Source organism: Dendropsophus ebraccatus, chromosome 2, assembly GCF_027789765.1.
Source record: "Dendropsophus ebraccatus isolate aDenEbr1 chromosome 2, aDenEbr1.pat, whole genome shotgun sequence".
Taxonomy (NCBI): Eukaryota; Metazoa; Chordata; class Amphibia; order Anura; family Hylidae; genus Dendropsophus; species Dendropsophus ebraccatus.
Genome location: NC_091455.1, coordinates 211,504,416 through 211,531,600, shown reverse-complemented (window position 1 = coordinate 211,531,600; position 27,185 = coordinate 211,504,416). Strand labels below are relative to the sequence as shown.

Sequence of the window (27,185 nt, the reverse complement as noted above, 5' to 3'; positions counted from 1 at the left end):
GTGATAGAGTTACTCGAGCTGCGCCATGTCTGTGCCTGCGGCTTCTTATAGTTAGAGGACATGGACACCGAGGAAGGACAGAGATGTACCCGCTCCCTGGCAAACCAGCGGCTGAAGGAGAAGCTTCTCCATGCCCTCCAGGCCAACGAGTATGTGACGGTGGAAAGTATCCTGGGCGAGGGGAAGATCGACGTGGACGCCGTGTTCGAGGTGGAGGATGAGGGTCTGGTCCTGGCTTCATACAAAGCAGGTATGGACCAATACTGGCCCAACACCAAGGCACTGGGGTCCGAGACTGGGATCGGGAACCTTTGGCCCACCAGCTGTTGCAAAACTACAATTCCCATCATGCCTGGACAGCCGAAGGCTGTCCAGGCATGATGGAAATTGTAGTTTTGCAACAGCTGGAGGACCAAAGGTTCCTCACCCTTGGTGTAAATACAGATTGTACACCCACCCTGTACCATGTATAACACATAGTGTATCCTCAGGTAGCAGGGCTCGGGGTCAGCTATACCTCCAGGGTGATGGATTACATAACACCCGCCATTCCTGCTTCCCTATTGGAACACTGCCCGGGAGTTGCATCCCCTGACGCTTACGAGGGAAAAACAAGTGCACGCTATACACATGCACAGATACTCACATGTCACTGATTTTTTTTTGCAGAATACCATGCAACCCCACTTACATGTATGGAATGGATTATTAAGCTGCTGCATTTAAAGGGGTACTCCAGCAGGGAAAGAAAATATCAACTGGTGCCAGAGATTTGTAATTTACTTCTATTAAAAAATCCCCAGCCTTTCAGTACTTATCAGCTGCTGTATGTCCTGCAGGATGTGGTATATTCTCTCCAGTCTGACACAGTGCTCTCTGCTGCCACCTCTGTCCGTGTCAGGAACTGTCCAGAGCAGGAGAGGTTTTCTATGGGGATTTACTGCTGCTCTGGACAGTTCCTGACATGGACAGAGGTGGCAGCAGAGAGCACTGTGTAAGACAGGAGAGAATACACCACTTCCTGCAGGACATACAGCAGCTGATAAGTACCGGAAGACTGAAGATTTTGTAATAGAAGTAAATTACAAATCTATATAACTTTCTTTCCTGGAGTACCCCTTTAATACCACACTATGATTCTATATAAACTGTTGAGTCACTGTGTACATACGTTACTCATTGTGGTATATCCCTTTAAATAAACAGTTATCTATATTTTGCCCGCCATGATATAAGATCTTTGGTCAGGACTATATATCACTACAGAGATAAGATAGGACTATGGACTCCCATAGCGCTGATATATGGGGGAGGGGGGATAAATGGGGTAATAACCTTACACGTGTTTGTCATCTATCACACCAGAACTTGCTGAGACTGATGATAGTGTTTAATAGGAAGCGCACGGGTGCTGCCATCTATGTAACTGGAGAAAGTGTTACCGTCCTGTGCCAGAGAGCGATATAACATCTGCAACACTGATCAGATACAGATACCACTATTCTGCTGGTGGGGTCACTGTGTACATACATTACATTACTGATCCTGAGTTACATCCTGTATTATACTCCAGAGCTGCACTCACTATTCTGCTGGTGGGGTCACTGTGTACATACATTACATTACTGATCCTGAGTTACATCCTGTAATTCTTTTTATTAGAAAAATATAAAACATAACAAGTATAACTACATAAACATAAACGCGGCTCCATCAGCCAGAACAAAAACAAATACAAAGCTTTTCTGCTTATAACAAAAACAACAAATTAATAAATTCTTAAACAATGTCTTTACGGAAAGGAAATCCTCCCTCACACCTGCCTCACCGGCCAGTCCAGCTTCATTATGAGATAGTACCAAAATGCCCCCAAACTTACAACTATTACTACCCCCACCACCGCTACTACCTACCCCACCACCGCTACTACCTACCCCACACTCACACCTCACAGCACACAGAAATAATATAGTAAAGCCACTTTAGACCAAGGGCCAAAAAGCTATAACATGGTTTGAGCCATTCTTGTCTCTAACTTAATACAGTCCCTGCTTGGACATAACTGAACAAAATAAGAAACCAAAACTACACAAAGCTTTTTTTTTTTTTTTTTTTTTTTTTCCTTCAACACACACACAGCACCCCCCACTCACACACACCCCAGCACATTCACCAACCAAACCTCCCATCCCCATATACATAACTCCCACCTAACCCCCCCCCCCCCCCCCCCCCCCCCCCCCCCCCCCCCCCCCACCCCCCCCCACACACACACACACAATACACAACTTTAACAGTTAAGAAACTATCCTCAACTAAAACTAACCTAACAAAACAAAGTTAGTACAAATGGAAACATCAAATACTAACTTGAGAATACCAGGTCCGGCTGCCTTATATACTTAAAGATAAAATATGATAATAATAATAATAATAATAATAATAATAATAATGTATACTAATAAACAATAATGCAAATAATAATAAAATTATAGCAATCAAATTACATAAACCTATCTAATATTCTAACTACAAACCCCATCACCCACACCCCAAATCTGGACATGAGTCTGGGTCCATAAGTTCAGTTCTTGTCCCTCAGTGACCCATGCCAGAACCCCAAGTACTCATCCAGGAAAAAGCATGCGATGTAAACCCCCCATCACCCCTCCCAACCTATCCTATACCAATACCATATACAATAACTATAACCGTCCATAGGACTTATCCAGCCCTCAACTTACCAAACTACCTAAAACACCAACACCACAACACATAACAAGGCTCAAGTTCGGTAGCCTGTAAGCCCTTTACCGTTTATAACTGAATAGAAAATTAAAACAAAAAGCTAAAGTGTCATGCATAGCCCCCCACCGGGATCGAAGGATGGCAGACCGGGTACCATAATAATTTATAACCTATCCCTGACTATTCACCCTACCCTCTCCCTACTACTATCCCTAAATATTAATCTAACCCTCACACTCTCCCTACCTCTGTCCCTATCTACTCTGTCCCTAACCAGAATTATGGTCCCTCACCCAGTGGGCTCAGTACCTAGGGCACAGCAAAGGAAAACCCTCTCCACAGGAGAGAAGCCCTACTGGTACCCAGCCTGCCATACTCCAAAGACCTGATCTTCCCGAGGTCACCAGTGATGTTCCTACAGACCTCCACCTCGGAGAGGACTCTACGCTGTGTAGATACTAGACACCGTGCGTTCCACGTGTGGTACCTAACTACTAAGCTGACTAGAAATAACGTGCAGCGATCTCGGCCACCCAGGTTCCTGAATGCCCCATAAGCCCACTCCGGATAGGTGAGGCTGGCTAACTGACTCCAACCTATGGAGGCGCCCACCCTGGTGTAAACCCCTATATTGAAGGGACAATGAAGCAGGAAATGATCCATGCTCTCCAGCGTATTTCCACACTCCTCTCGGGGACACCCCCGATCATCGGAGCTCCTGCACTTCAAATTGTCCCTCACATATAGCTTCCCCTGGAAGCAGCGCCAGGCCAAGTCCCAAAACTTCTGGGGGATCCTCTTTGAGTTCAATAGACTTAACCCAACCCTCAGATCCTGACCTGGGCAATCCCTGAGCGCCAGGGGCTTCTGGAAATGGGTCAACAGAACCCTTTGGTCAAGGAATTTCCTCGACTGAGTCCTGATCTCCCACATTCCCAGACCCCACCGACGTATCATCTTCAGAGTCAGGGTAGCGTAAGCCGGAAGATATCCATGGGGTGTACGAAGGTCCTTCACTCGCCCTCCTGTCTCCCATTCCTGGAAGAAAGGCCGAAACCATTCCCTGCAGGAGAGTACCCACGGAGGAGCCCTCTCTTTCCAGAGGTTTGCGATGTTAGCTTTCAAGAAGGTGTTCACTAAGAACACCACAGGGTTCACCATAGACAAACCCCCAAGTCTCCTCGTGCGGTACGTAACCTCTCTCTTGACCAGGTTCAGCCTATTCCCCCATAACAGCTGGAAGAAAAGGCTGTAGATCCTAGTATAAGAAGCCTCTGGCAAGATACATACACTGCCCAGGTAGATAAACAAAGGGAGCAGGTACGATTTGATCAGGTGTACCCTTTCCCTTAAGGTTAAGGACCAACCCTTCCACTGGTCCACCTTCCGAGTGGCATCCTGGAGCCTACATCCCAGTTTTTAGTGGGGTAATCACCCTGGCCAAATGTGATGCCCAATACTTTTGCTGACTCTTGGGGCTCTGGAAGGGTGCCCGGGAGATCAAACCTGGGATCCCCCCCTCCCAGCCAGAGACTCTCACACTTGTCCCGGTTGATCTTGGACCCGGACGCCTCCGAGTAGCGCTCCACTTCAGACATCACCATAACTGCCTCCCCTCTCGAGGATACAAAAACAGTGACATCATCAGCGTACGCTACCACTCTCAGGGTGGCTTCTGGCTCCTCCAGGCTCATCCCGACCCCTGCCAACGGTCCACAACCAACCCTCCTAAGGAAAGGGTCGATCGCGAACACATACAACAGTGGGCTCAAAGGACAGCCCTGGCGAACACCAGACCCAACCTCAAAAGAGCGGCCAGACCAACCGTTCACCAGCGGGAAACTCTCTGCCCCTGCATACAAGATCTTAAGCCAATTGACAAAAGTATCTGGTAGGCCATATCTCAGAAGGACGGACCAGAGGTACTCGTGGTTCACCCGATCAAATGCTTTGGCCTGATCCAAGGACAGCAAGTACCCCTTCCAAAGACCCGCACTACTCCGCTCCACTGCCTCCCTGACACTAAGGACAGCACTTAAGGTGCTTCGGCCTGGAACAGAGCAGTGCTGAGCCCCCGAAAGGAGCCGGGGTGCAAACTTCACCAGCCGATTAAACAGTATCTTGGCCAGAATCTTCCTGTCCGCATTGAGAAGAGCTATGGGCCTCCAATTCTCAATACGGCTCGAATCTTTACCCTTTGACAGAAGAATCAGGGCTGACCTCCTCATTGACCTCGGCAGAGTGCCCGAGGAAAGACACTCATTGAAGACCTCGGTCAAGAGGGGAACCAAGAGGTCCCTGAAGGTCTTATACCACTCAGATGTTAAGCCATCTGGACCTGGCGACTTCTTCAGGGCAAGCCCTTCAATCGCCAGTCTAACTTCCTCTTCCCTGATCTCTTCTGCCAAAACATCAAGAGAGGGGTCTACCCCTGGCTCAGGAATGGTTTCAGCCAGGAAACCCGACATCACATCTCGATCTAGATCCTTCCTCCCCAAGAGGTGTGAGTAAAAGGATCTGATGACCTCCAGGATCCCTGATCTGGACCGGTTCAGAGATCCCGTACTATCAACCAGTCCAGTCACAATCTTACTATTCACTGACATCTTACAGTTTCTGTAGGGGTCGGGCGAGCGGTACCTCCCGAAATCCCTCTCAAAAACTAAAGATGTGTGCCTATCATACTGACACCTCATGAGCAAGGCTTTCACTCTGGAGATCTCCTCTCTACTACCTCCAGTCGAGACGAGATGCTCGAATTTCCTACTCAGGCCCTGATACACACAATACCTATTCAGGGATCTGAGGCTCGAGAGCTGGCGGAAGAACCTCGCAACCCGCTTCTTGAATATCTCCCACCACTCTGACTTACTACTACATAGGCCCAGTAGAGGTACCTGACTCTGAAGAAAATCCTCAAAGGATTGTCTTACCTCTGCTTCTTCCAGGAGGGACGAATTCAGCCTCCAGTAGCCTCTACCCATCCGGGGGGTCTCTGAAACATTCAGGGAAAACAAAATTAGACAGTGGTCGGAGAACTCCACCTCAACCACGGACACTGCGGAAGAGACGGCTTCCTCCTTTAAATAAAACCTGTCTAATCTAGACCTGCAGCTACCTCGATGATAGGTGAAACCCGCGTGGCCCGAGGGTGTCCGGATGTGGGCATCCTCTAGGCGAGCTTCCCTAACTATGCTAATCAGGGCCATGCTATCATAAGCCAGCTTGTCTTTGGCGCCTCTCCTGTCCTGAGACCTCGTGATAGTGTTGAAGTCTCCACCAAAGACCACCTGCCGACTCGTAAAAAGAAAGGGCTTAATCCTCATGAAAAGGCTTTTACGGTCCCACTTAGTCTGTGGGGCATAGATGTTAATGAGCCTGAGCTCTTGCCCCTTCATGAGGACATCCAAGATCAGGCACCTCCCCATTTCCAACTCAATAACCCGTCTGCATTCTACAGGAGCGGTAAAAAGGACCGCCACCCCACTATACGGCTCAGCCGCAAGAGACCAGTGTGAAGGTCCATGCCTCCACTCTCGCTTGGCTTTTACTAGCAAGGCTTGATCTGTCAACCTGGTCTCCTGCAAAAACAAAATGTCGGCGTTAATACGACCGAGAAAATCAAAGGCTGCGAATCTAGCCGTATCCGACTTAATGCTGGCACAGTTAATGGATGCCAGAGTCAATGGGGTGAGTGCCGCCATCATGGGTGATTGAGTTGGACAGCCTTGTCTCTTTATTTCCTACCCTTCTTTTTACCACCTTCCCCATCAGAAGAAGATCCTTTTGCCTTTTCTTTAACCCGCTTTAAAGATGCAGACATATCCATACCCAGATCCTCATCTCCTGACCCAGGAGCCACCTGACCTCCCGAGGAAACAGCCTCAGAAGGAACAGGCTCGGCACCTCCTGGAGACCTCACCATCTCCAAAATCAGTCCCTCAACCTCGGATTTGCCGAGGGCCTGGTACCTATTGGACAGAACGATCAGAGGGGGGTCAGTCAGGCTTTCCTTTGGCACTTGGCCCGCAACACCGGAGGACAAAGAAGAAGATGCCCTAGGTCCCTTCTGGCCTTGCCTCCTACTGTCGCACTTACGTTTTTCATTTTGCCCTTTCCCACCATCCTCATCCAAACTTTCATATTGGGAGGAACTGGAGGAAATGGCTCTCTTTGCCTCCTCTTTACGAAGTCTCCTTATCTCTTCATCTAACTCGATATCCTCTAGAGCCTCAGCTGTTCCCTCTAAGCCGGCATCTGGAGCAGGACCACTAACTACTCCTGCCACCAGGGAACTTCCCAGGTCCCTGCTCCTTCTGCGCTTCTCCTCTCGCCTGAGCCTAGAGGGGGTCTTGTTTTTTACCTTCTTCACTGGCACTAGTGCCCTTTCTCCTCTGCTGGTCCCCTCCCCAGGTGAGGCAACAACAAGGCTCTCCCCATCTTGGGCGGCCGCAGCATTGGAGAATGAGCGTGGACACCTGCTAAATGGGTGACCAAGGTCACCACACAGGTGACAGCGAATCCGGCCACAGGCGGCAGCCAGATGACCCTCCGCACCGCACAATGCACAAATCAGCTTAGTGCAGTTTGCACTAAAGTGGGTGGGATCCCCACACCTGTGACACAGCTTCGGCTGTCCCTGGTAAAAGACTTGGATCCTATCGCGTCCGAGGAAGGCAGCAGATGGAATGTGTGCGACAGTGTTGCCTGAACGACGGAGGCGAACGGAAAACGTCCAGGCTCCGGACCAAATACCATGCTCATCCAGATTTTTCTTGGGGATGTCCGTCACCTCCCCATACCTGCCTAGCCAGGTCATGATGTCATAGCAAGAAAGCGACTCGTTGCGCGTCAAAACGGTCACTTTCTTGACAGAACTCTGACGGGATACCACCTTTACAGCGAAATCCCGCCACACAGGCTCATCCTTCACCAACTCGTGATTGGACCAGAAGAGCTCAAGTCCCTCTGGCTTCACAAAGCTGATGTCGAATTCAGAGGTACCGTAGGGGTGGATCAGGGCAAAGATGTCATTCGCCCTGAATCTCATCTGGAAGAGAAGCTCCACCACCTTTGCCCTGGATGGGCACGCATCACTGCCTCTCCATACCAGACGGGCCACGTTCCTACGGCCAACCTCCTGCCCAGGTGTCGGAAGGGACCAGACCACTTCCCCATTATGCTCTCGGAATGCCCCAAGCCCATGTCTTTCTACGTAGAAGGACAGGTCGACCTCCCGGCCCTCTACTTGGAGCGTTCTGTCTCCTCTCCTCAACGCCTCCAGGAGGCGTCGTTGCAAGTTACCTTCTCCTGGATTAAGAGATGAGGATCCCCTTGTTCCCCCAGCAGTGACGTTGGCATAGCTCCTTACTGGAGCGGCCACCACTGGGGGGGCAGCCGGACCATCCCCACTACCCCCAGCAACCACAGAAGAAACATTAACACCAGCATTAATCATTTCCTGCCTAGCTGGGCTGGACTGGCCTACCTGTAGTCTGGCTGGCTTTATTACATTACTACTGGATATATTAGTAGTAGCTCTGGCATTAGCAGTGGCATCCTTGGCATCCCCGGGCACATTTGACTGGGCAACCGTCTTCCCCTTAACATGGGGAGATGCAGCATTGCCACCTGTCCGGCCCTCAGCCTCAGCCAGCACCTCTGCCTCAATCTCCTTCACCGCCTGAAGCATGGCTTCATTAATGTTATGGCTGTCAGAAATCTGTCCATGTCCATTGGTGTGTACCTGCGGCACCAGACAGGCACCTGACATTACAGTCTCTTTACTGCTTGCTCTGTCCCCGGCAGTACGATTATCGCTGGCACTTGTGGCTTCTCCTGAGGCCTGCACACTCCTCCCTTTGCCTGCAGAGGAGCATCCTGCAGCTCCAGGTCCACTCAAAGGATCGCCCACAAGCTTGGTTTTCATGCCCGACCGCCCGGGCAATGTGCCAGCCGCTGGCACTGGGACACTCCTCCCTTTACCTGCAGAAGAGCGCCCTGCACACGTCACCTCAGCCACCAAACTGTCCGGCCCCCCGGCCGCTCCTACACCGTTACCGACCTCACTACCCTGACCAGCGAGGCCGGCACTCTCCGCCATCTTGGTTGTACTCTTACTGGCTTTCTGGCCCCGCTCCACAGTAGCAGAAGCGGGGACAGTCAGATTACCAGTATCTGCACCCTGAGACGACTTTCCAGCCGCCCCAGACTGCACAAAGGGAACATACACAAGGTTCACCTGCTCTGCTGGCTTCTTCCTCTTTTTTCTGCCTTTCCTCTTCTTTTTAATTAAACTCTCCATCCCCAGGTCATCTCCAAAGCTGAAGTTCTCCATGTGCACTGGGGATTCAATTTGTTTTATCTGTGCAAGCAGAGCTCCTCCAGAGTCGTTGTCGTCATCATCATCATCATCATCATCATCACCACCATCATCATCCTCTGTAGAGCCTTCTCCTGAAGATGTTGGTAAGGCCACTTGTCCTGCAGGTAGACTCAGCTGGGACTCATCCACCCCTTGTGCACTGGGGGATTTTGTAGCCAAGTCCTCCAGACTCGCTGTCACAGTGGTCTCTCCAGCTTCTATGTCTTCTCCTTCCTCTTCCTCACTACTGCTCTCACCATCTGCGGAACAATCACCCCCATCATCCTCCTCCTTCTTTGGGGATTTCATACTGGCAAATCTGTCCGCATTGAGGAGCTTCTCTCTGAAAATATCGCTGCCCTCCAGGATAACCATCCTCTGCAGCTCCAGCTCTCTCACCTCCTCCTGCAGAGTCTTCACCTTGGCTGTGAGTCCAGGCTTCTGCTTCTTTGGGGCTGAGCTGGCTCTGTGCTTAGCAAAGCTCAGGTCTTCTCTTAACCCCTTCAGTATCTTTCCCAGCTGCTCATACTCAGTAAGCTTTGCAGCTATCCTGGTGCCATAGGTGGCTGCAGACTCCCTGGGCCCCCTGAGACCCCACTGCTCCACCACCTGACTCTCCTGGGAGCCCCTCCGTGCAGCTGCACCTGCACCCCGTCTTCCGCTCACCTTACTTGCAGGCTTTGTATCAACATCAGAAACCTTGCGGCTTCCACCCGTCGCTGGAAGGGCTGGGTCCACATTGCTGCGAACCCTACTCGATCTTCTTACCCCTCCAGCCGGAGCGCTGGCCGGTAGCTTACTCTCTACACCCCCCGCCGGCCTTGACCGGGAGGTGGAGGTCAGGGGATCCATGCTGAGAACTCTCCCAGGAAGCTGCCACCTTCCTGGGGAAGCAGGTGGTAAATCAGCCTCTCTCCTCCTGGAAGTCTGGATGTGTGGAGCTCAGCAGCAAACACAGGCACACCCAGTAACCACACCCTCCAGAGCTGCACTCAGTATTCTGCTGGTGGGGTCACTGTGTACATACATTACATTACTGATCCTGAGATACATCCTATATTATACTCCAGAGCTGCACTCACAATTCTGCTGGTGGGGTCACTGTGTACATACATTACATTACTGATCCTGAATAACATCCTGTATTATCCTCCAGAGCTGCACTCACTATTCTGCTGGTGGGGTCACTGTGTACATACATTACATTACTGATCCTGAGATACATCCTATATTATACTCCAGAGCTGCACTCACAATTCTGCTGGTGGGGTCACTGTGTACATACATTACATTACTGATCCTGAATCACATCCTGTATTATACTCCAGAGCTGCACTCACTATTCTGCTGGTGGGGTCACTGTGTACATACATTACATTACTGATCCTGAGTTACATCCTGTAATTCTTTTATTAGAAAAATATAAAAATTAACAAACAAGGCATATCTGGCCATAACTTAAACATAACAGTAAATTACATAAATAACAAATAATAATGATAAACCATTATAATAGTATAAAGCAAAATGAAATCTTTAACCTTTTGCCACCAGGCCAGCCCAGCATTCCTACTTAACAAAAATAAATAATTAAATAAATAAATAAAAGAAATAAATAAAAATGTTTTCAATCCAGGCAAAATAAGCCATAAAACTTAAACTACAAAGCCATCCTCGGCTGTAATCATAACTAAAGAGAAGCCACCCTGGCTAAAAAAAAAAAAAACTCCCAAACCTGGGTTATAGTAAATAAACAAAACATAAACACACACATACAACCACCTCTAGACCAACACACGACCACCTGATACTACAAACAATAACTATACCTGAACTGAAAATGAAAGCCATCCAGGCGTAACCAAAAGAAAACATATAACATATCAGTATAAGAATAAAATACTAACTAACTGGTTATTCCAGTACAACACTCGGGCCCGGCTGCCCTGAAAAACTAAAAAGGTACCTAAACACCAGTAACAGCGAAAGAAAACACACAACAATTCTATCTATTACCCACGTGCCCCACCACCTACCCCTAGACCCCAGTGTGAGCTCAGTTCATGGAGTCAAAGTTCAGTCCATTTTTGGTGTCAGCTCCATTCAGCCCACACCTTCCCACTGACCCCGCCCCCCATATCCCCCCTCCCAACCTATTCTGTATCCCCTCATATATACAATATATACAATGACTATTATGTCCATAAAGCTCACATGGCTTATTCAGCCATAACCCTGCCAACACTTATCACAGACATATATTAACATAAACATAGCACACCATAATAACATAACAGAACAATATTATACACAATTATAATAAGGCCCAAGTTCGGTAGCCTGTAAGCCCTTTATACCTACTGCTGACCAGAAAAACAAAACAAAAATCTAAAGTGGCATGCACCAGCCCTCCACCAGGATCGGAGGATGGCAGACCGGGTACCAGAAATTTATAAACTATCCCTTACTATCTTACCCTACTCTCCCCCATCTCTAACCCTAAGTTTAAACTGACCCTACGCGCTTTCCCTACTGCTGTCCCTACCTGCTCTCTCCCTAACCATAATTATGGCACCTCACCCAGTGGGCTCAGTACCTAGGGCACAGCGAAAGAAAACCCTCTCCACAGGAGAGAAGCCCTACTGGTACCCAGCCTGCCATACTCCAAAGACCTGATCTTCCCAAGGTCACCAGTGATGTTCCTACAGACCTCCACCTTGGAGAGGACTCTACGCTGTGTAGATACTAGACACCGTGCGTTCCACGTGTGGTACCTAACCACTAAGCTGACTAGAAATAACGTGCAGCAATCTCGGCCACCCAGGTTCCTGAATGCCCCATAAGCCCACTCCGGATAGGTGAGACTGACTAACTGACTCCAACCTATGGAGGCGCCCACCCTGGTGTAAACCCCTATATTGAAGGGACATTGAAGCAGGAAATGATCCATACTCTCTAGCGTATTACCACACTCCTCACGGGGACACCCCCGATCATCGGAGCTCCTGCACTTCAAGTTGTCCCTCACATATAGCTTCCCCTGGAAACAGCGCCAGGCCAAATCCCAAAACTTCTGAGGGATCCGTTTCGAGTTTAAAAGACTAAGCCCAACCTCTAGATCCTGGCCTGGGCAGTCCCTGAGCGCCAGGGGCTTCTGGAAATGGGTCAACAGAACCCTTTGGTCAAGGAATTTCCTCGACTGAGTCCTGATCTCCCACATTCCCAGACCCCACCGACGTACCATCTTCAGAGTCGGGGTAGTGTAAGCCGGAAGATATCCATGGGGTGTACGAAGGTCCTTCACTCGCCCTCCTGTCTCCCATTCCTGGAAGAAAGGCCGAAACCATTCCCTGCAGGAGAGTACCCACGGAGGAGCCCTCTCTTTCCAGAGGTTTGCGATGTTAGCTTTCAAGAAGGTGTTCACTAAGAACACCACAGGGTTCACCATAGACAAACCCCCAAGTCTCCTCGTACGGTACGTAACCTCTCTCTTGACCAGGTTCAGCCTATTCCCCCATAACAGCTGGAAGAACAGGCTGTAGATCCTAGTATAGGAAGCCTCTGGCAAGATACACACACTGCCCAGGTAGATGAACAAAGGGAGCAGGTACGATTTGATCAGGTGTACCCTTTCCCTTAAGGTTAAGGACCAACCCTTCCACTGGTCCACCTTCCGAGTGGCATCCTGGAGCCTACCATCACAGTTTTTAGTGGGGTAATCACCCTGGCCGAATGTAATGCCTAGGATTTTTGCCGAGTCTTGGGGCTCTGGAAGGGTGTCCGGGAGATCAAACTCGGGATCTCCCCCTCCCAGCCAGAGACTTTCACACTTATCCGGGTTGATGCTGGACCCAGATGCCTCTGAGTAGCGATCCACCTCCGACATCACCACATCGACCTCCTCTCTAGAGGACACAAAGATAGTGACATCATCAGCGTATGCTACCACTCTCAGGGTGGCTTCTGGCTCCTCCAGGCTCATCCCGACCCCTGCCAATGGTCCACAACCAACCCTCCTAAGGAAAGGGTCGATCGCGAACACATACAACAGTGGGCTCAAAGGACAGCCCTGGCGAACACCAGACCCAACCTCAAAAGAGCGGCCAGACCAACCGTTCACCAGCGGGAAACTCTCTGCCCCTGCATACAAGATCTTAAGCCAATTGACAAAAGTATCTGGTAGGCCATATCTCAGAAGGACAGACCAGAGGTACTCGTGGTTCACCCGATCAAATGCCTTGGCCTGATCCAAGGACAGCAAGTACCCCTTCCAAAGACCCGCACTACTCCGCTCCACTGCCTCCCTGACACTAAGGACAGCACTTAAGGTGCTTCCGCCTGGAACAGAGCAGTGCTGAGCCTCCGAAAGGAGCCGGGGTGCAAACTTCACCAACCGATTAAACAGTATCTTGGCCAGAATCTTCCTGTCCACATTGAGAAGAGCTATGGGCCTCCAATTCTCAATGCGGCTCGAATCTTTACCCTTTGACAGAAGAATCAGGGCTGACCTCCTCATTGACCTTGGCAGAGTGTCCGAGGAAAGACACTCATTGAAGACCTCGGTCAAGAGGGGAACCAAGAGGTCCCTGAAGGTCTTATACCACTCAGATGTTAAGCCATCTGGACCTGGCGACTTCTTGAGGGCAAGCCCTTCAATCGCCAGTCTAACTTCCTCTTCCCTGATCTCTTCTGCCAAAACATCAAGAGAGGGGTCTACCCCTGGCTCAGGAACGGTTTCAGCCAGGAAACCCGACATCATATCTCGATCTAGATCCTTCCTCCCCAAGAGGTGTGAGTAAAAGGATCTGACGACCTCCAGGATCCCTGATCTGGACCGGTTCAGAGATCCCGTACTATCAACCAGTCCAGTCACAATCTTACTACTCACTGACATCTTACAGTTTCTGTAGGGGTCGGGCGAGCGGTACCTCCCGAAATCCCTCTCAAAAACTAAAGATGCGTGCCTATCATACTGACACCTCATGAGCAAGGCTTTCACTCTGGAGATCTCCTCTCTACTACCTCCAGTCGAGACGAGATGCTCGAGTTTCCTCCTCAGGCCCTGATACACACGATACCTATTCAGGGATCTGAGGCTCGAGAGCTGGCGGAAGAACCTCGCAACCCGCTTCTTGAATATCTCCCACCACTCTGACTTACTACTACATAGGCCCAGTAGAGGTACCTGACTCTGAAGAAAATCCTCAAAGGACTGTCTTACCTCTGCTTCTTCCAGGAGGGACGAATTCAGCCTCCAGTAGCCTCTACCCATCCGGGGGGTCTCTGAAACATTCAGGGAAAACAAAATTAGACAGTGGTCGGAGAACTCCACCTCAACCACGGACACTGCGGAAGAGACGGCTTCCTCCTTTAAATAAAACCTGTCCAATCTAGACCTGCAGCTACCTCGATGATAGGTGAAACCCGCGTGGCCCGAGGGTGTCCGGATGTGGGCATCCTCTAGGCGAGCTTCCCTAACTATACTAATCAGGGCCATGCTATCATAAGCCAGCTTGTCTTTGGCGCCTCTCCTGTCCTGAGACCTCGTGATAGTGTTGAAGTCTCCACCAAAGACCACCTGCCGACTCGTAAAAAGAAAGGGCTTAATCCTCATAAAAAGGCTTTTACGGTCCCACTTAGTCTGTGGGGCATAGATGTTAATGAGCCTGAGCTCTTGCCCCTTCATGAGGACATCCAAGATCAGGCACCTCCCCATTTCCAACTCGATAACCCGTCTGCATTCTACAGGAGCGGTAAAAAGGACCGCCACCCCACTATACGGCTCAGCCGCAAGAGACCAGTGTGAAGGCCCATGCCTCCACTCTCTCTTGGCTTTTATTAGAGAGGCTAGATCTGTCAACCTGGTCTCCTGCAAAAACAAAATGTCGGCGTTAATACGACCGAGAAAATCAAAGGCTGCAAATCTAGCCGTATCCGACTTAATGCTGGCACAGTTAATGGATGCCAGCGTCAATGGGGTGAGTGCCGCCATCATGGGTGATTGAGTTGGACGGCCTTAAACCCCTACTTACTTGTTTTCTTTCCCTTTTTCTTTCCACCCCCTTCAACATCAGAGGAAGACCCCTTAGATGGTTCCTTAGACCGTTTTAGAGAGGTGGACATATCCATCTCTTGATCTTCACTTCCACCACCTGAGGCCACCTGACCCCCTGAGGAAAGTACCTCTGGGGGAGCAGGCTCGGCACCTCCTGGAGGTTCCTCTGCCCTAGACACCAGTCCCTCAACCTCCCCCTCTATAAATGGAGAGGTTCCTTCACTGAGGGACTGATATCTGTTAGATAGACCGATCAGAGGGGGGTCAGTCGGAGCTTCCTTTGACATCTGGCCTTTAATAATTTTTTGGGAAGACGAAGAAGTCGCCTTAGATTTTTTAGGCATCTTCTTAACATTCTTCCTTCTGCTGCGCTTAGGTTTTTCCTCTTGCCATCTCCCTCCATCCTCATCCAGACTTTCATACTGGGAAGAACCTGAGGAGATGGCTATAGCCTCGCTTTCCTCTTTGCGCAGTCTCCCCATCTCTTCATCTAGTTCAGCGCCCCCCAAAGCCTCAGCCTGACCATCTGAGCCAACGCCAGGAGCAGGACCCTGGACTACCCCGACCATCTTGGAACTTCCAAGGTCCTTGCTCCCTCTGCGCATTTTCTCTCGCCTAAGCTGAGTGGGGCTCTTACGCTTTTCCTTGTCAGTTCTCTTCCTTGGCTCTGGTGCTCCCTCTCCTCTGCTGGTCCCCTCCCCCGCTGAGGCAACCTCAGGGCTCTCCCCAGCTCGGGTGGCTGCAGCATAAGAGAAAGAACGGGGACACCTACTAAACGGGTGACCAAGGTCACCACACAGGTGGCACCTAATCCGGCCACAGGATGCAGCAAGATGACCCTCCGCACCGCACAGTGCGCACATCAGCTTAGAGCAGTTTGCGCTAAAGTGGGTGGGATCACCGCACCTGTGGCACAGCTTCGGTTGCCCCTGGTAAAAGACCTGGATTCTGTCGCGACCAAGGAAAGCGGCTGATGGTATGTGCGCAACAGTATTGCCTGAACGTTTTAGACGGACTGAGAACGTCCAGGCCCCAGACCAGATGCCATGCTGATCTAAGTTCTTCCGGGGAACGTCTGTCACTTCCCCGTACCTGCCCAACCAAGTCATGATGTCATAACAAGAAAGTGATTCGTTACGTGTCAAGACGGTCACTTTCTTTACCATGCTCTGGCGAGATATCGCTTTAACAACGAAATCTCGCCATCCGGGCTCGTCCTTCACCAGCTCATAATTAGACCAGAAAAGTTCAAGCCCCTCTGGTCTTACAAAGCTGATGTCGAACTCAGAGGAGCCGTAGGGGTGGATCAAGGCAAAGATGTCACTGGCCTTGAACCTCATCTGGAAGAGAAGCTCCACCACCTTTCCTCTCTGTGGGCACGCATCACTGCCTCTCCATACCAGACGGGCCACGTTCCTACGGCCCACCTCCTGCCCGGGTGTTGGAAGCGACCAGACCACTTCCCCATTGTTCTCTCGGAAGGCTCCAAGTCCATGTCTTTCTATGTAGAAGGACAAGTCGACCTCCCTCCCCTCTACCTGGAGCGTTCTATCTCCTTTCCTAAGTGCCTCCAGAAGGCGTCGTTGCAAGTGACCCTCCCCAGGGGGTGGAAGTGAAGATCTCCCTGGACCTCCGGCTGCCGCAACATTAGCGTAACTCCTAACGGCAGCTGGAGGGGCAGCCGGACCCGGCCCTGACTGACTAGTAACCGCATTACCAGAATATACCCCAGCAATATCTGCCCTGAGAATTGCCACTTCTCCAGTGGCACCTGAAGGGTTAACTTCACCACCCCTAGCATTCAAACCACTCACATCCCCATCATGCACACCACTACCACTCCCATCAATAACACCACTCCTTCCCCCAGTCTGCACAACATTCATACCACTACTACTCCCCCCATCCGTCACCTCCATGCACTCAGTAGCTAGGCTGGCCTTGTGGATCAGTGTGGCAGGTTTTATCACAGTTTTATCGATTTTTCGTGTCTCAGTCCCAACAGTCTCTTTAGCTGCGGATGCCATGACAGGTGACGCACATGGCCCCGCATCACCATTAACTCTCCCGCTGGAACCCGTTATAGGCTCCAATGTTCTTGCCCTGGGAGAGTTGTCTACTGCATTTCCGGAAGACACACCACCCCGCTGCGACCCCGCAGAGCCAACAGCAGGAGACACGGCAACCGGAAACGCCGTCACTCCAGGTGGATGTGACATTCCGGAACCTTCTGCACCAGTCTCTGATGCCCGGGCACCCCCCACAGAGGAGCGTCCTGCAGCACCCGGGACTCCCGAGTGGCCCTGAACCTTCCTGTCCGGCCCTTCTTTACCTTTACTATGGCCGCCCCCACTACTGACACAAGCAGGAGCGGCTTTCTCCGCCATCTTGCCATCTATCTCTCCTCCTTGCTGGCCCCATTCCACATCAGAAATGGGGACTGGCAGTGTAGAGGAGTCACCAGCCGCCCGGACTGACTTCTCAGCCGCCCCGGACTGCTGGAATGGAGTGAATACAAGACTCACACTTTCTTGCTTTTTGGCTGCTTTTCTTTTTACAGGAACTTCATCTCCGAGCTCTTCTCCAAATGTGAAGGCCTCCATCCTCAGGGGGGACTCCTGCCTGACTATGGCCTGTAGTAGTCCTCCATCTGACAGACCATCATCATCCTCATCAGTGTCTGGCAGGGCCACCTGCGCTGCCATAATGCTGTAGCTCTCCTGCATGCTTTGGGGGGTACTTTGGGTGACATCAGAGGGGTCTTCATTCACCACACAGTCCTCCTCCTTACACTCCACCAAGTCCTCAGCTTTTACAGCCTCCTCAGCCTCCATTTCTTCCTCCTCACCACTACTACTCTCCCCATCTCCTGCAGCATCACCCCCATCATCCGCTCTGCTGCTAGGAGATTTCATAGTGGCAAAGCGATCCTCATTGTGCAATTTCTCCCTGAACAGGTCGCTCCCTTCCAGGATGGCCGCCCTCCTCTCCTCTATCCCCTTTACCTGAGCACTCAGGGACTTGATCCTGGGAGAGAACTCGGGCTTCTTCCTCTTGGGAGCCGTATTAGCCTGGTACCTGAGAAAGCGCAGATCCTCTCTTGCTGCCTTCAGTTCCTTCCCAAGCTGTTCGTATTCCGCAAACTTAGCGGTGATGCGGGAGCAGTATGTGCTGGCAGACTCCTTGGGGCCTCGCTCACCCCACATCTCCACCGGCTGACTCCTGGACACTGCTGGAGTTTTCTTAGCTGCAGCTTTCTTTCCTCCATCACTGGAAGCCGTTGCCTGGGGGCCAGGGGCCACATTGCTGCGGACCCTTCCAGATCTCCTCAGTCCACAGGCTGGAGCGCTGGCCGGTAGCTTTTCCTCTCCACCCCCCGCCGGCCTGGTTCGGGAGATGGAGGCCCTGGATTCCCAGGGATCCATGCTGAAAGCCTCCCCCAGGAGCCTGCCACACTCCTGGGAAAGGCAGGTGGAAAATCAGCTGCTCTCTCTGGAGCTCAGGAGCACAGACAGACACACCTACACACACTGAGAGTGACCACACCCGCCTATCCTCCAGTCTACTCCAGAGCTGCACTCACTATTCTGCTTGTGGGGTTCCTGTGTACATACATTACATTACTGATCCTGAGTTACATCCTGTATTATACTCTAGAGCTGCACTCACTATTCTGCTGGTGGGGTCACTGTGTAAATACATTACTCAAATATGAGAATCGGATTTTTTTCAAATACAGCACCACTCCTGTCATCAGGCTGTGCCTGGTATTGCAGCTCACTTCCATTCCAGTGAAATACCAGGTACAGCCTCTGAACAAGGATGGCGCTGTTCTTTTTTCCTCCATCTTGGATAAGCTCATGAAGTTGTCTCCTTTATCCCCCAGGTTACTGGCTGCCCAGTTTTAAGCTGGCCGCCTCGTGGGCGACAGGGCTGCACATCACTGTTATGCTGGGACATCTGGAAAGTCTGCTGGTCCTGCTGGAGCACAACGCTTCCATCAACAGCAAACCGAACGGGAAGACCCCGCTACACGTCGCCTGTGAGGTGTGCAACCTGGACTGCGTCAAGATCCTGATCAGCCATGGTGCCAAGCTCAACGCCTTCTCTGTCAGCGGGCATACGCCATTACATTACTGCAAAACCAAGGAGTCTGTGAGGTGCGCCAAAGAGCTCATCTGGAGCGGTATGGGATCTTATATCTTATTGTATATATCCTTGTGTATATGACCCCAGAATAGCTCTAAACTCCTGGCCACTAGGTGTCTCCCTTCTCTTTAATCTGCTGGCCTGTTGTCAGAGAAAATCTGTCTCTAGTAACAGCTAGATCAGGACAAATAACAGGAAGCAGGAGTGGAGTTTAGCATGTTCTATGTGCTGGAGGGGGGGCTGTGTATGGGCATTGTCAGCCAGTCCACCTGAGACCATGCAGTGTCTCAGAACACCTTTGCCACTGCTATGTATACATGTATGGAGGTCGGCACTGAGGTTATGTGTATTTCAGGGTAATCTGCGGATAAAGGTGTTTACTGCATTTTGGCCACTAGATGGCACTGTTTCTACCATAGTGAGTATATGATGAAGGATGCTGAAGGGTTAATTGCACATGTGACAGACTGTAAGTGCTTGAGAGGAAGTTGGCCAGCCGCCTCCCTACCTCTGGGCCAATCACAAGCTTGCAGACGTTTCCCTCCAGTCCTCCCCTATCAGGTGCCAAGGTGCCACAGAGCCTGCTCCACCTATAAGAAGCAAATTCAAGCCTTAGCATGGACATGTACTTAGTCTAGTCTAGTCTCTGTTTTGTTCTCAGTGTAAATAGCACAGCAGAGCAGAGTTCCTGAGAGTGTCATTTTCAGGGCCTGGCCCTGCGGCCAGTGTCTGTAACTAAAGACTGAAGTCCTTTTTTCTACAAATTTTTTTTTTTAAAAGCCAAGCTATGATCTGCTAAAACCAGAAGGGGGTAACTAGCACAGGTAAGGGGATCACACCTGTTCATGGTGTGGGTGATTATCGCATTCAAGTTTATCCTGAAGTCCTTACCAGTCTGAACAAGAACTTATCAAAAAGAAGTTGGAGAAGTGCTAGTAGCCGACGTTCCCCACTGTTTCCTGCTCAGTATTCTTGGCTAATGTTGAGGGACCAGCTCTGCCCAGACGGTCATTCCAAGGGCCTATATTACTGAGACTGCCAGCATAGATGCATCATCTCTAATAATGACCCATATGTGCAGGTTATACACAACATTTCTGGCTCTGCTACATCCATGGCTATGTTACTCATTCTTGGTTGTTGTTTTTAGGGGCTGATGTGAACCGCCAGAGCGACAATCAGGCCCAGGAGACCCCGCTTCACACAGCTGCCCGCATAGGGATCCCGGAACTTGTAGCTTTCTATGTCAGCCATGGGGCGGTGGTGGACAGTGTGAATTCCAGCCTGGAGACGCCGCTCGCCACAGCCGCCTACTGGTCATTAAATATAAAGGAGCAGAAATACAGCACCAAGCACCACCTCATCTGCAGGATGCTGCTGGACTACAACGCCAACGTCAACTCCCGCGACATTGACCGTAAGTCACCGCTCCACAAGGCGGCCTGGAACTGTGACCACATCCTGATGCACATGATGCTGGAGGCTGGAGCTGAAGCCACCTCTATGGATGTCAATGGGTGCGCCCCCCAGCAGTACGTCCTCAAAGTCACACCTGTCCGAGCTGCCGGTCAGCCGGAAATCTGCTACCAACTACTCCTTAACCACGGAGCAGCAAGGATTTACCCCCCACAATTCCATAAGGTGAATATCTGCATACTGATACTCGTCATACTGATACTCATACTGACATACTGATACACAGATATACTGATACTCACATAGATATACTGATACTCATACAGATATACTGATACTTATACTGATATACTGATACACAGATATACTGATATTCACATAGATATACTGATACACAGATATACTGATACTCATACTGATACACAGATATACTGATACTCATACAGATATACTAATACTTATACTGATATACTGATACACAGATATACTGATACTCATACTGATATACTGATACAAAGATATACTGATACTCACACAGATATACTAATACTTATACTGATATACTAATACTCATACTGATACTCATACTGATACACAGATATACTGATACTCACATAGATATAATGATACTTATACTGATATACGGATACTCATACTGATATACTGATACTTAAATTGATATACTGATACTCATACTGATATTTTGATACTTATACTGATACTCATGCTGATAAACTGATACTGATATACTCATACTGATACACACACTGATACACAGATATACTGATACTCATACTAATATACTGATACTCATACTGATAAACTGATACTGATATACTGATACTCATACAGATATACTGATACTCATACTGATATACTGATACCTAAACTGATATACTGATACTCATACTGATATTTTGATACTTATACTCATACTCATACTGATAAACTGATACTGATATACTGATACTCACACAGATATACTTATACTCATACTGATACTTATATATTGATATTGATACTATACTATACTATATAATACTATATTATTCTATACTAAGGCCCTGTTCACACTACAAAATCATCTGACTCCAGCTTTCTATGAGTTACATTAGGGGGTGAGTGCCTCTCCACTCCAAAAATTGATGTGTTAATTCTTTGAGTGGTGAGGCTCAGAGAGCGGAGGTGCGCACCCCCTAAAATTTGTATCTAGGGATGGTCCGAACCCTCCGAGGTTCGGGTTCGTATGAACCCGAACGCTTGGCATCAGATTCCCGCTGTCTGCCTGCTCCATGGAGCGGGTGGATACAGCAGGAGGACCGCCTGGAAAACTGGGATACAGCCTATGGCTATGGCTGTATCCCAGTTTTCCAGGCGGTCCTCCTGCGGGAATCATTACCGAGAGTTCGGGTTCGTACAAACCCGAACTGAACTCGGTTCGGACCATCCCTATTTGTATCTAATAGAAGGCTACGAGACTCTGTAGTGTGAACTGGCCTTATACTGATACTCACACTGATATACTAATACTTATACTGATATACTGATATACTTATACTGATATACTGATACTCATACTGATATACTGATACATATACTGATATAGTGATACTTATACTGATATATTGATACTTACACTGATATACTGATACTCACACTGATATATTGATACTTATACTGATATAGTGATACATATATTGATATACTGATACTAACACAGATATACTGATACTTATACTGATATACTAATACTCACACAGATATACTGATACTTATACTGATATACATATACTGATACTCACACAGAAATACTGATACTCACACAGATATACTTATACTGATATACTGACACTTATACTGATATACTGATACACAGATATACTGATACTCACACAGATATACTGATACACATACTGATATACTGATACTTATTCTGATATACGTATACTCATGCTGAGATACTGATACTCATACTGATATACTAATACTTATACTGATATACTGACACATATACTCATACTTATACTGATATACTGATACTCATATTAATATACTGATACTTATACTGATATACTGATACGTATATACTCATACTTATTCTGATAGACTGATACTCATACTTATATACTAATACTTATACTTAAACTGATATACTGATACTCACACAGATATACTGATATACTGATACTAATACTGATATACTGATACTCATACTGACACTGACAGGAATGGACTATAAACACAGAACAGGTCATAAAGATAAGACTGATATTTTTTCTCTTTTCAAATCCTTTCCTGGCTTTGGCTGAAAAATCTGTAAGATAATCTGATAAGATAGACATCTTTTGGTGTAATAGGGCCTTTATACTCATACTGATACTTATACTGATATACTGATACGCATACTGATATATTGATGCTCACACTGATATACTGATACACAGATATACTAATACTTATACTGATATAATGATACTCACACAGATATACTGATACTTATACTGATATACATATACTGATACTCACACTGATATACTGATACTTATACTGATATACTGATACTCACACTGATATACTGAAACTTATACTGATACTTATAGTGAAACTCACACTGATATACTGACATACTGATACTCACACTGATATACTTATACTGATACTCACACTGATATACTGACACTTATACTGATATACTGATACTCACACAGATATACTGATACTTATACTGATATACTGATACTTTTACGGATATACTGACACTTATATTGATATACTGATACTGTATGGTGTAATGATTGTCTGTTTCCCAGTGACAGTTCTAAAGTGCATTGACCCTATGGTAACTCTTCAGGTCTTACAGGAATGTCACTCATATCCCAGAGCCATAGAGGTCATGGTTAACGCCTATGAACACATTAAAGCGACGTATAGATGGACTAAAGCCATTCCAGAAGATGACCTGGAGGTAATACACATAAGATTATATATATATAAATATATATATATATATATATATATATACATGATATATTGTATATACTGTTTTGTCTTTGTAGGTCTCCCGCTCAATGTCAATTATTCCTTAATATGACTTTCTCGTGGCCGGTGCTCCATTCTTCTTTACTTTGCTCTAAATCCCTCCTGCTATTTACTCAGCCATAGAGTTACATGATAATATTTCTCTAGGGGGCGCTCTTTACATATAGACTTACACAGCTAGTACTGATAGATCTGTAGGAAGTGAGATGTCCCTATGGAGGGTGCTCAAATGGCACTGTGTATGGGGGGCACTCTGCCTGTTCTGTATATAGGGGAACACTCTGCCTGTTCTGTATATAGGGGAACACTCTGCCTGTTCTGTATATAGGGGAACACTCTGCCTGTTCTGTATATAGAGGAACACTCTGCCTGTTCTGTATATAGGGGAACACTCTGCCTGTTCTGTATATAGGGGAACACTCTGCCTGTTCTGTATATAGGGGAACACTCTGCCTGTTCTGTATATAGGGGAACACTCTGCCTGTTCTGTATATAGGGGAAAACTCTGCCTGTTCTGTATATAGGGGAACACTCTGCCTGTTCTGTATATAAGGGAACACTCTGCCTGTTCTGTATATAGGGGAACACTCTGCCTGTTCTGTATATAGGGGAACACTCTGCCTGTTCTGTATATAGGGGGACACTCTGCCTGTTCTGTATATAGGGGAACACTCTGCCTGTTCTGTATATAGGGGAACACTCTGCCTGTTCTGTATATAGGGGAACACTCTGCCTGTTCTGTATATAGCTGTGTTCTGTGCCTGTTCTGTGAGCTGTGTCTCCATTAGAACCAATCAGTTCTGCGTCACTGTGAGGAGGGGTGCAGGTGCCCAAGATGAAAATGCAGCAGAACAGGGGAACACTTTGATAAACGGACAGCGCAATCAGGACGCATGTGCAGGCGCCGAGCAGCTACTGCCATATATATATATTATATATATATTATATATAGTTTCCATTATGAACGCAATTCACAATTGTGGCCAATAGGTGGTGCTCATTCTGCAGAGAATTTGAAATGTTAGGATTACTTTACTTTTTTTTTTTTTTTTTAAACAGACGAACTGAATAAGGTACTAGGTGATGACCTCATGGTGATGTGTATGATGTAACTAGTTGAGCCCTGTGTTTTACTTCATATTGAGGACATTGTCAAAGCTTTTCGCATTTGATGCCTTTTTCTATCATCGATCTGAATTATTAGCAGTATACAGTAGTACATGGCATCTCATGCAGCCGGTGACGTCCTGATCACACAGCATTGTCAGGGGGATTTTCAGGGCTTTTCTGCCTATTTCTCTGAGCTGCGAAATTGTTGCAGTTGCATCTGGTGTAGACAGGTGCCACATCTGGTGCCAGGTACAGTGGGCTCCATTATAGACCCTCGCCATTGTTCCTGGGCTCAGCACCTCTCTCCCCATTGTCCCTGGGCTCAGCACCTCTCTCTCTCCATTGTTCCCTGGGCTCAGCACCTCTCTCTCTCCATTGTTCCCTGGGCTCAGCACCTCTCTCTCCCCATTGTCCCTGGGCTCAGCACCTCTCTCTCTCCATTGTTCCCTGGGCTCAGCACCTCTCTCTCTCCATTGTTCCCTGGGCTCAGCACCTCTCTCTCTCTCCATTGTTCCCTGGGCTCAGCACCTCTCTCTCTCCATTGTTCCTGGGCTCAGCACCTCTCTCTCTCCATTGTTCCTGGGCTCAGCACCTCTCTCTCTCCATTGTCCCTGGGCTCAGCACCTCTCTCTTCATTGTTCCCTGGGCTCAGCACCTCTCTCTCTCTCCATTGTTCCTGGGCTCAGTGCCTCTCTCTCCATTGTTCCTGGGCTCAGCACCTCTCTCTCCATTGTTCCCTGGGCTCAGCACCTCTCTCTCTCTCCATTGTTCCTGGGCTCAGTGCCTCTCTCTCCATTGTTCCTGGGCTCAGCACCTCTCTCTCCATTGTTCCTGGGCTCAGCACCTCTCTCTCTCCATTGTTCCCTGGGCTCAGCACCTCTCTCTCTCTCCATTGTTCCCTGGGCTCAGCACCTCTCTCTCTCTCCATTGTTCCTGGGCTCAGCACCTCTCTCTCTCCATTGTTCCCTGGGCTCAGCACCTCTCTCTCTCTCCATTGTTCCCTGGGCTCAGCACCTCTCTCTCTCTCCATTGTTCCTGGGCTCAGCACCTCTCTCTCTCTCCATTGTTCCCTGGGCTCAGCACCTCTCTCTCTCCATTGTTCCTGGGCTCAGCGCCTCTCTCTCCATTGTCCCTGGGCTCAGCACCTCTCTCTCCATTGTCCCTGGGCTCAGCACCTCTCTCTCCATTGTCCCTGGGCTCAGCACCTCTCTCTCCATTGTCCCTGGGCTCAGCACCTCTCTCTCCATTGTCCCTGGGCTCAGCACCTCTCTCTCCATTGTCCCTGGGCTCAGCACCTCTCTCTCCATTGTCCCTGGGCTCAGCACCTCTCTCTCTCCATTGTCCCTGGGCTCAGCACCTCTCTCTCTCCATTGTCCCTGGGCTCAGCACCTCTCTCTCTCCATTGTCCCTGGGCTCAGCACCTCTCTCTCCATTGTCCCTGGGCTCAGCACCTCTCTCTCCATTGTCCCTGGGCTCAGCACCTCTCTCTCTCCATTGTCCCTGGGCTCAGCACCTCTCTCTCTCCATTGTTCCTGGGCTCAGCACCTCTCTCTCTCCATTGTTCCTGGGCTCAGCACCTCTCTCTCCATTGTTCCTGGGCTCAGCACCTCTCTCTCTCCATTGTTCCCTGGGCTCAGCACCTCTCTCTCCATTGTTCCCTGGGCTCAGCACCTCTCTCTCCATTGTTCCTGGGCTTAGCACCTCTCTCTCTCCATTGTCCCTGGGCTCAGCACCTCTCTCTCCATTGTCCCTGGGCTCAGCACCTCTCTCTCTCCATTGTTCCTGGGCTCAGCACCTCTCTCTCTCTCTCCCTCTCTCTCCCCCTCTCTCCATTGTGCTCAGCACCTCTCTTCCTTGTGTTTTCCAGAGACATCGCACCTTCTATGAATCCCTGTTTGAGGTTTGCGGTAACTCCCCGCGGTCTCTCATGCACCTGGCCAGGTGTGCCATCCGGGCCGTCTTACGGAAGAGATGCCACCGCGTCATCCCTCAGCTGCCTCTGCCCAACAGCCTGAAGAAGTATGTCCTGCTGGAGCCGCAGGGGCGACTCTACTGACTGCATGCATCGCTCTAAGGAAAAGTGACTTGTGCTGCATTGCATTCTGGGAATTGTAGTTTATACTGGAGGAGAAGCCACAGACTGCCAGTTCCTCTCAAACCAAAGTCCCGAAAGAAGCCACAGTAGGTGACCAGGGCCCTATAGGCAGGGCAGGGGGCCCAATGTGACTATACTGCCACCTAGTGTCACAGCTAAGCACTTCTGTATTTATTGTCAATATGTATATAGATATATTATATTATAAT

At 49.0% G+C, this 27,185-nt stretch overlaps 1 protein-coding gene across 1 annotated transcript; it reads left to right on the top strand.

The window, feature by feature from the left end:
* ASB4 (ankyrin repeat and SOCS box containing 4) lies at positions 1-27,185 on the top strand. The gene is made up of 5 exons (XM_069960626.1): positions 1-250; positions 19,054-19,353; positions 20,467-20,957; positions 23,584-23,697; positions 26,749-27,185. The coding sequence occupies exons 1-5, from the start codon at positions 61-63 to the stop codon at positions 26,935-26,937; spliced, it is 1,284 nt and encodes a 427-aa protein (XP_069816727.1). The 5' UTR covers positions 1-60; the 3' UTR covers positions 26,938-27,185.

Coding starts and splice junctions, on each gene's coding strand:
- ASB4 (XM_069960626.1), top strand. CDS start 61: ATGGACACCGAGGAAGGACAGAGATGTACCCGCTCCCTGGCAAACCAG. Junction 251..19,053: donor CCTGGCTTCATACAAAGCAG/GTATGGACCAAT, acceptor TTTATCCCCCAG/GTTACTGGCTGCCCAGTTTT. Junction 19,354..20,466: donor CAAAGAGCTCATCTGGAGCG/GTATGGGATCTT, acceptor TGTTGTTTTTAG/GGGCTGATGTGAACCGCCAG.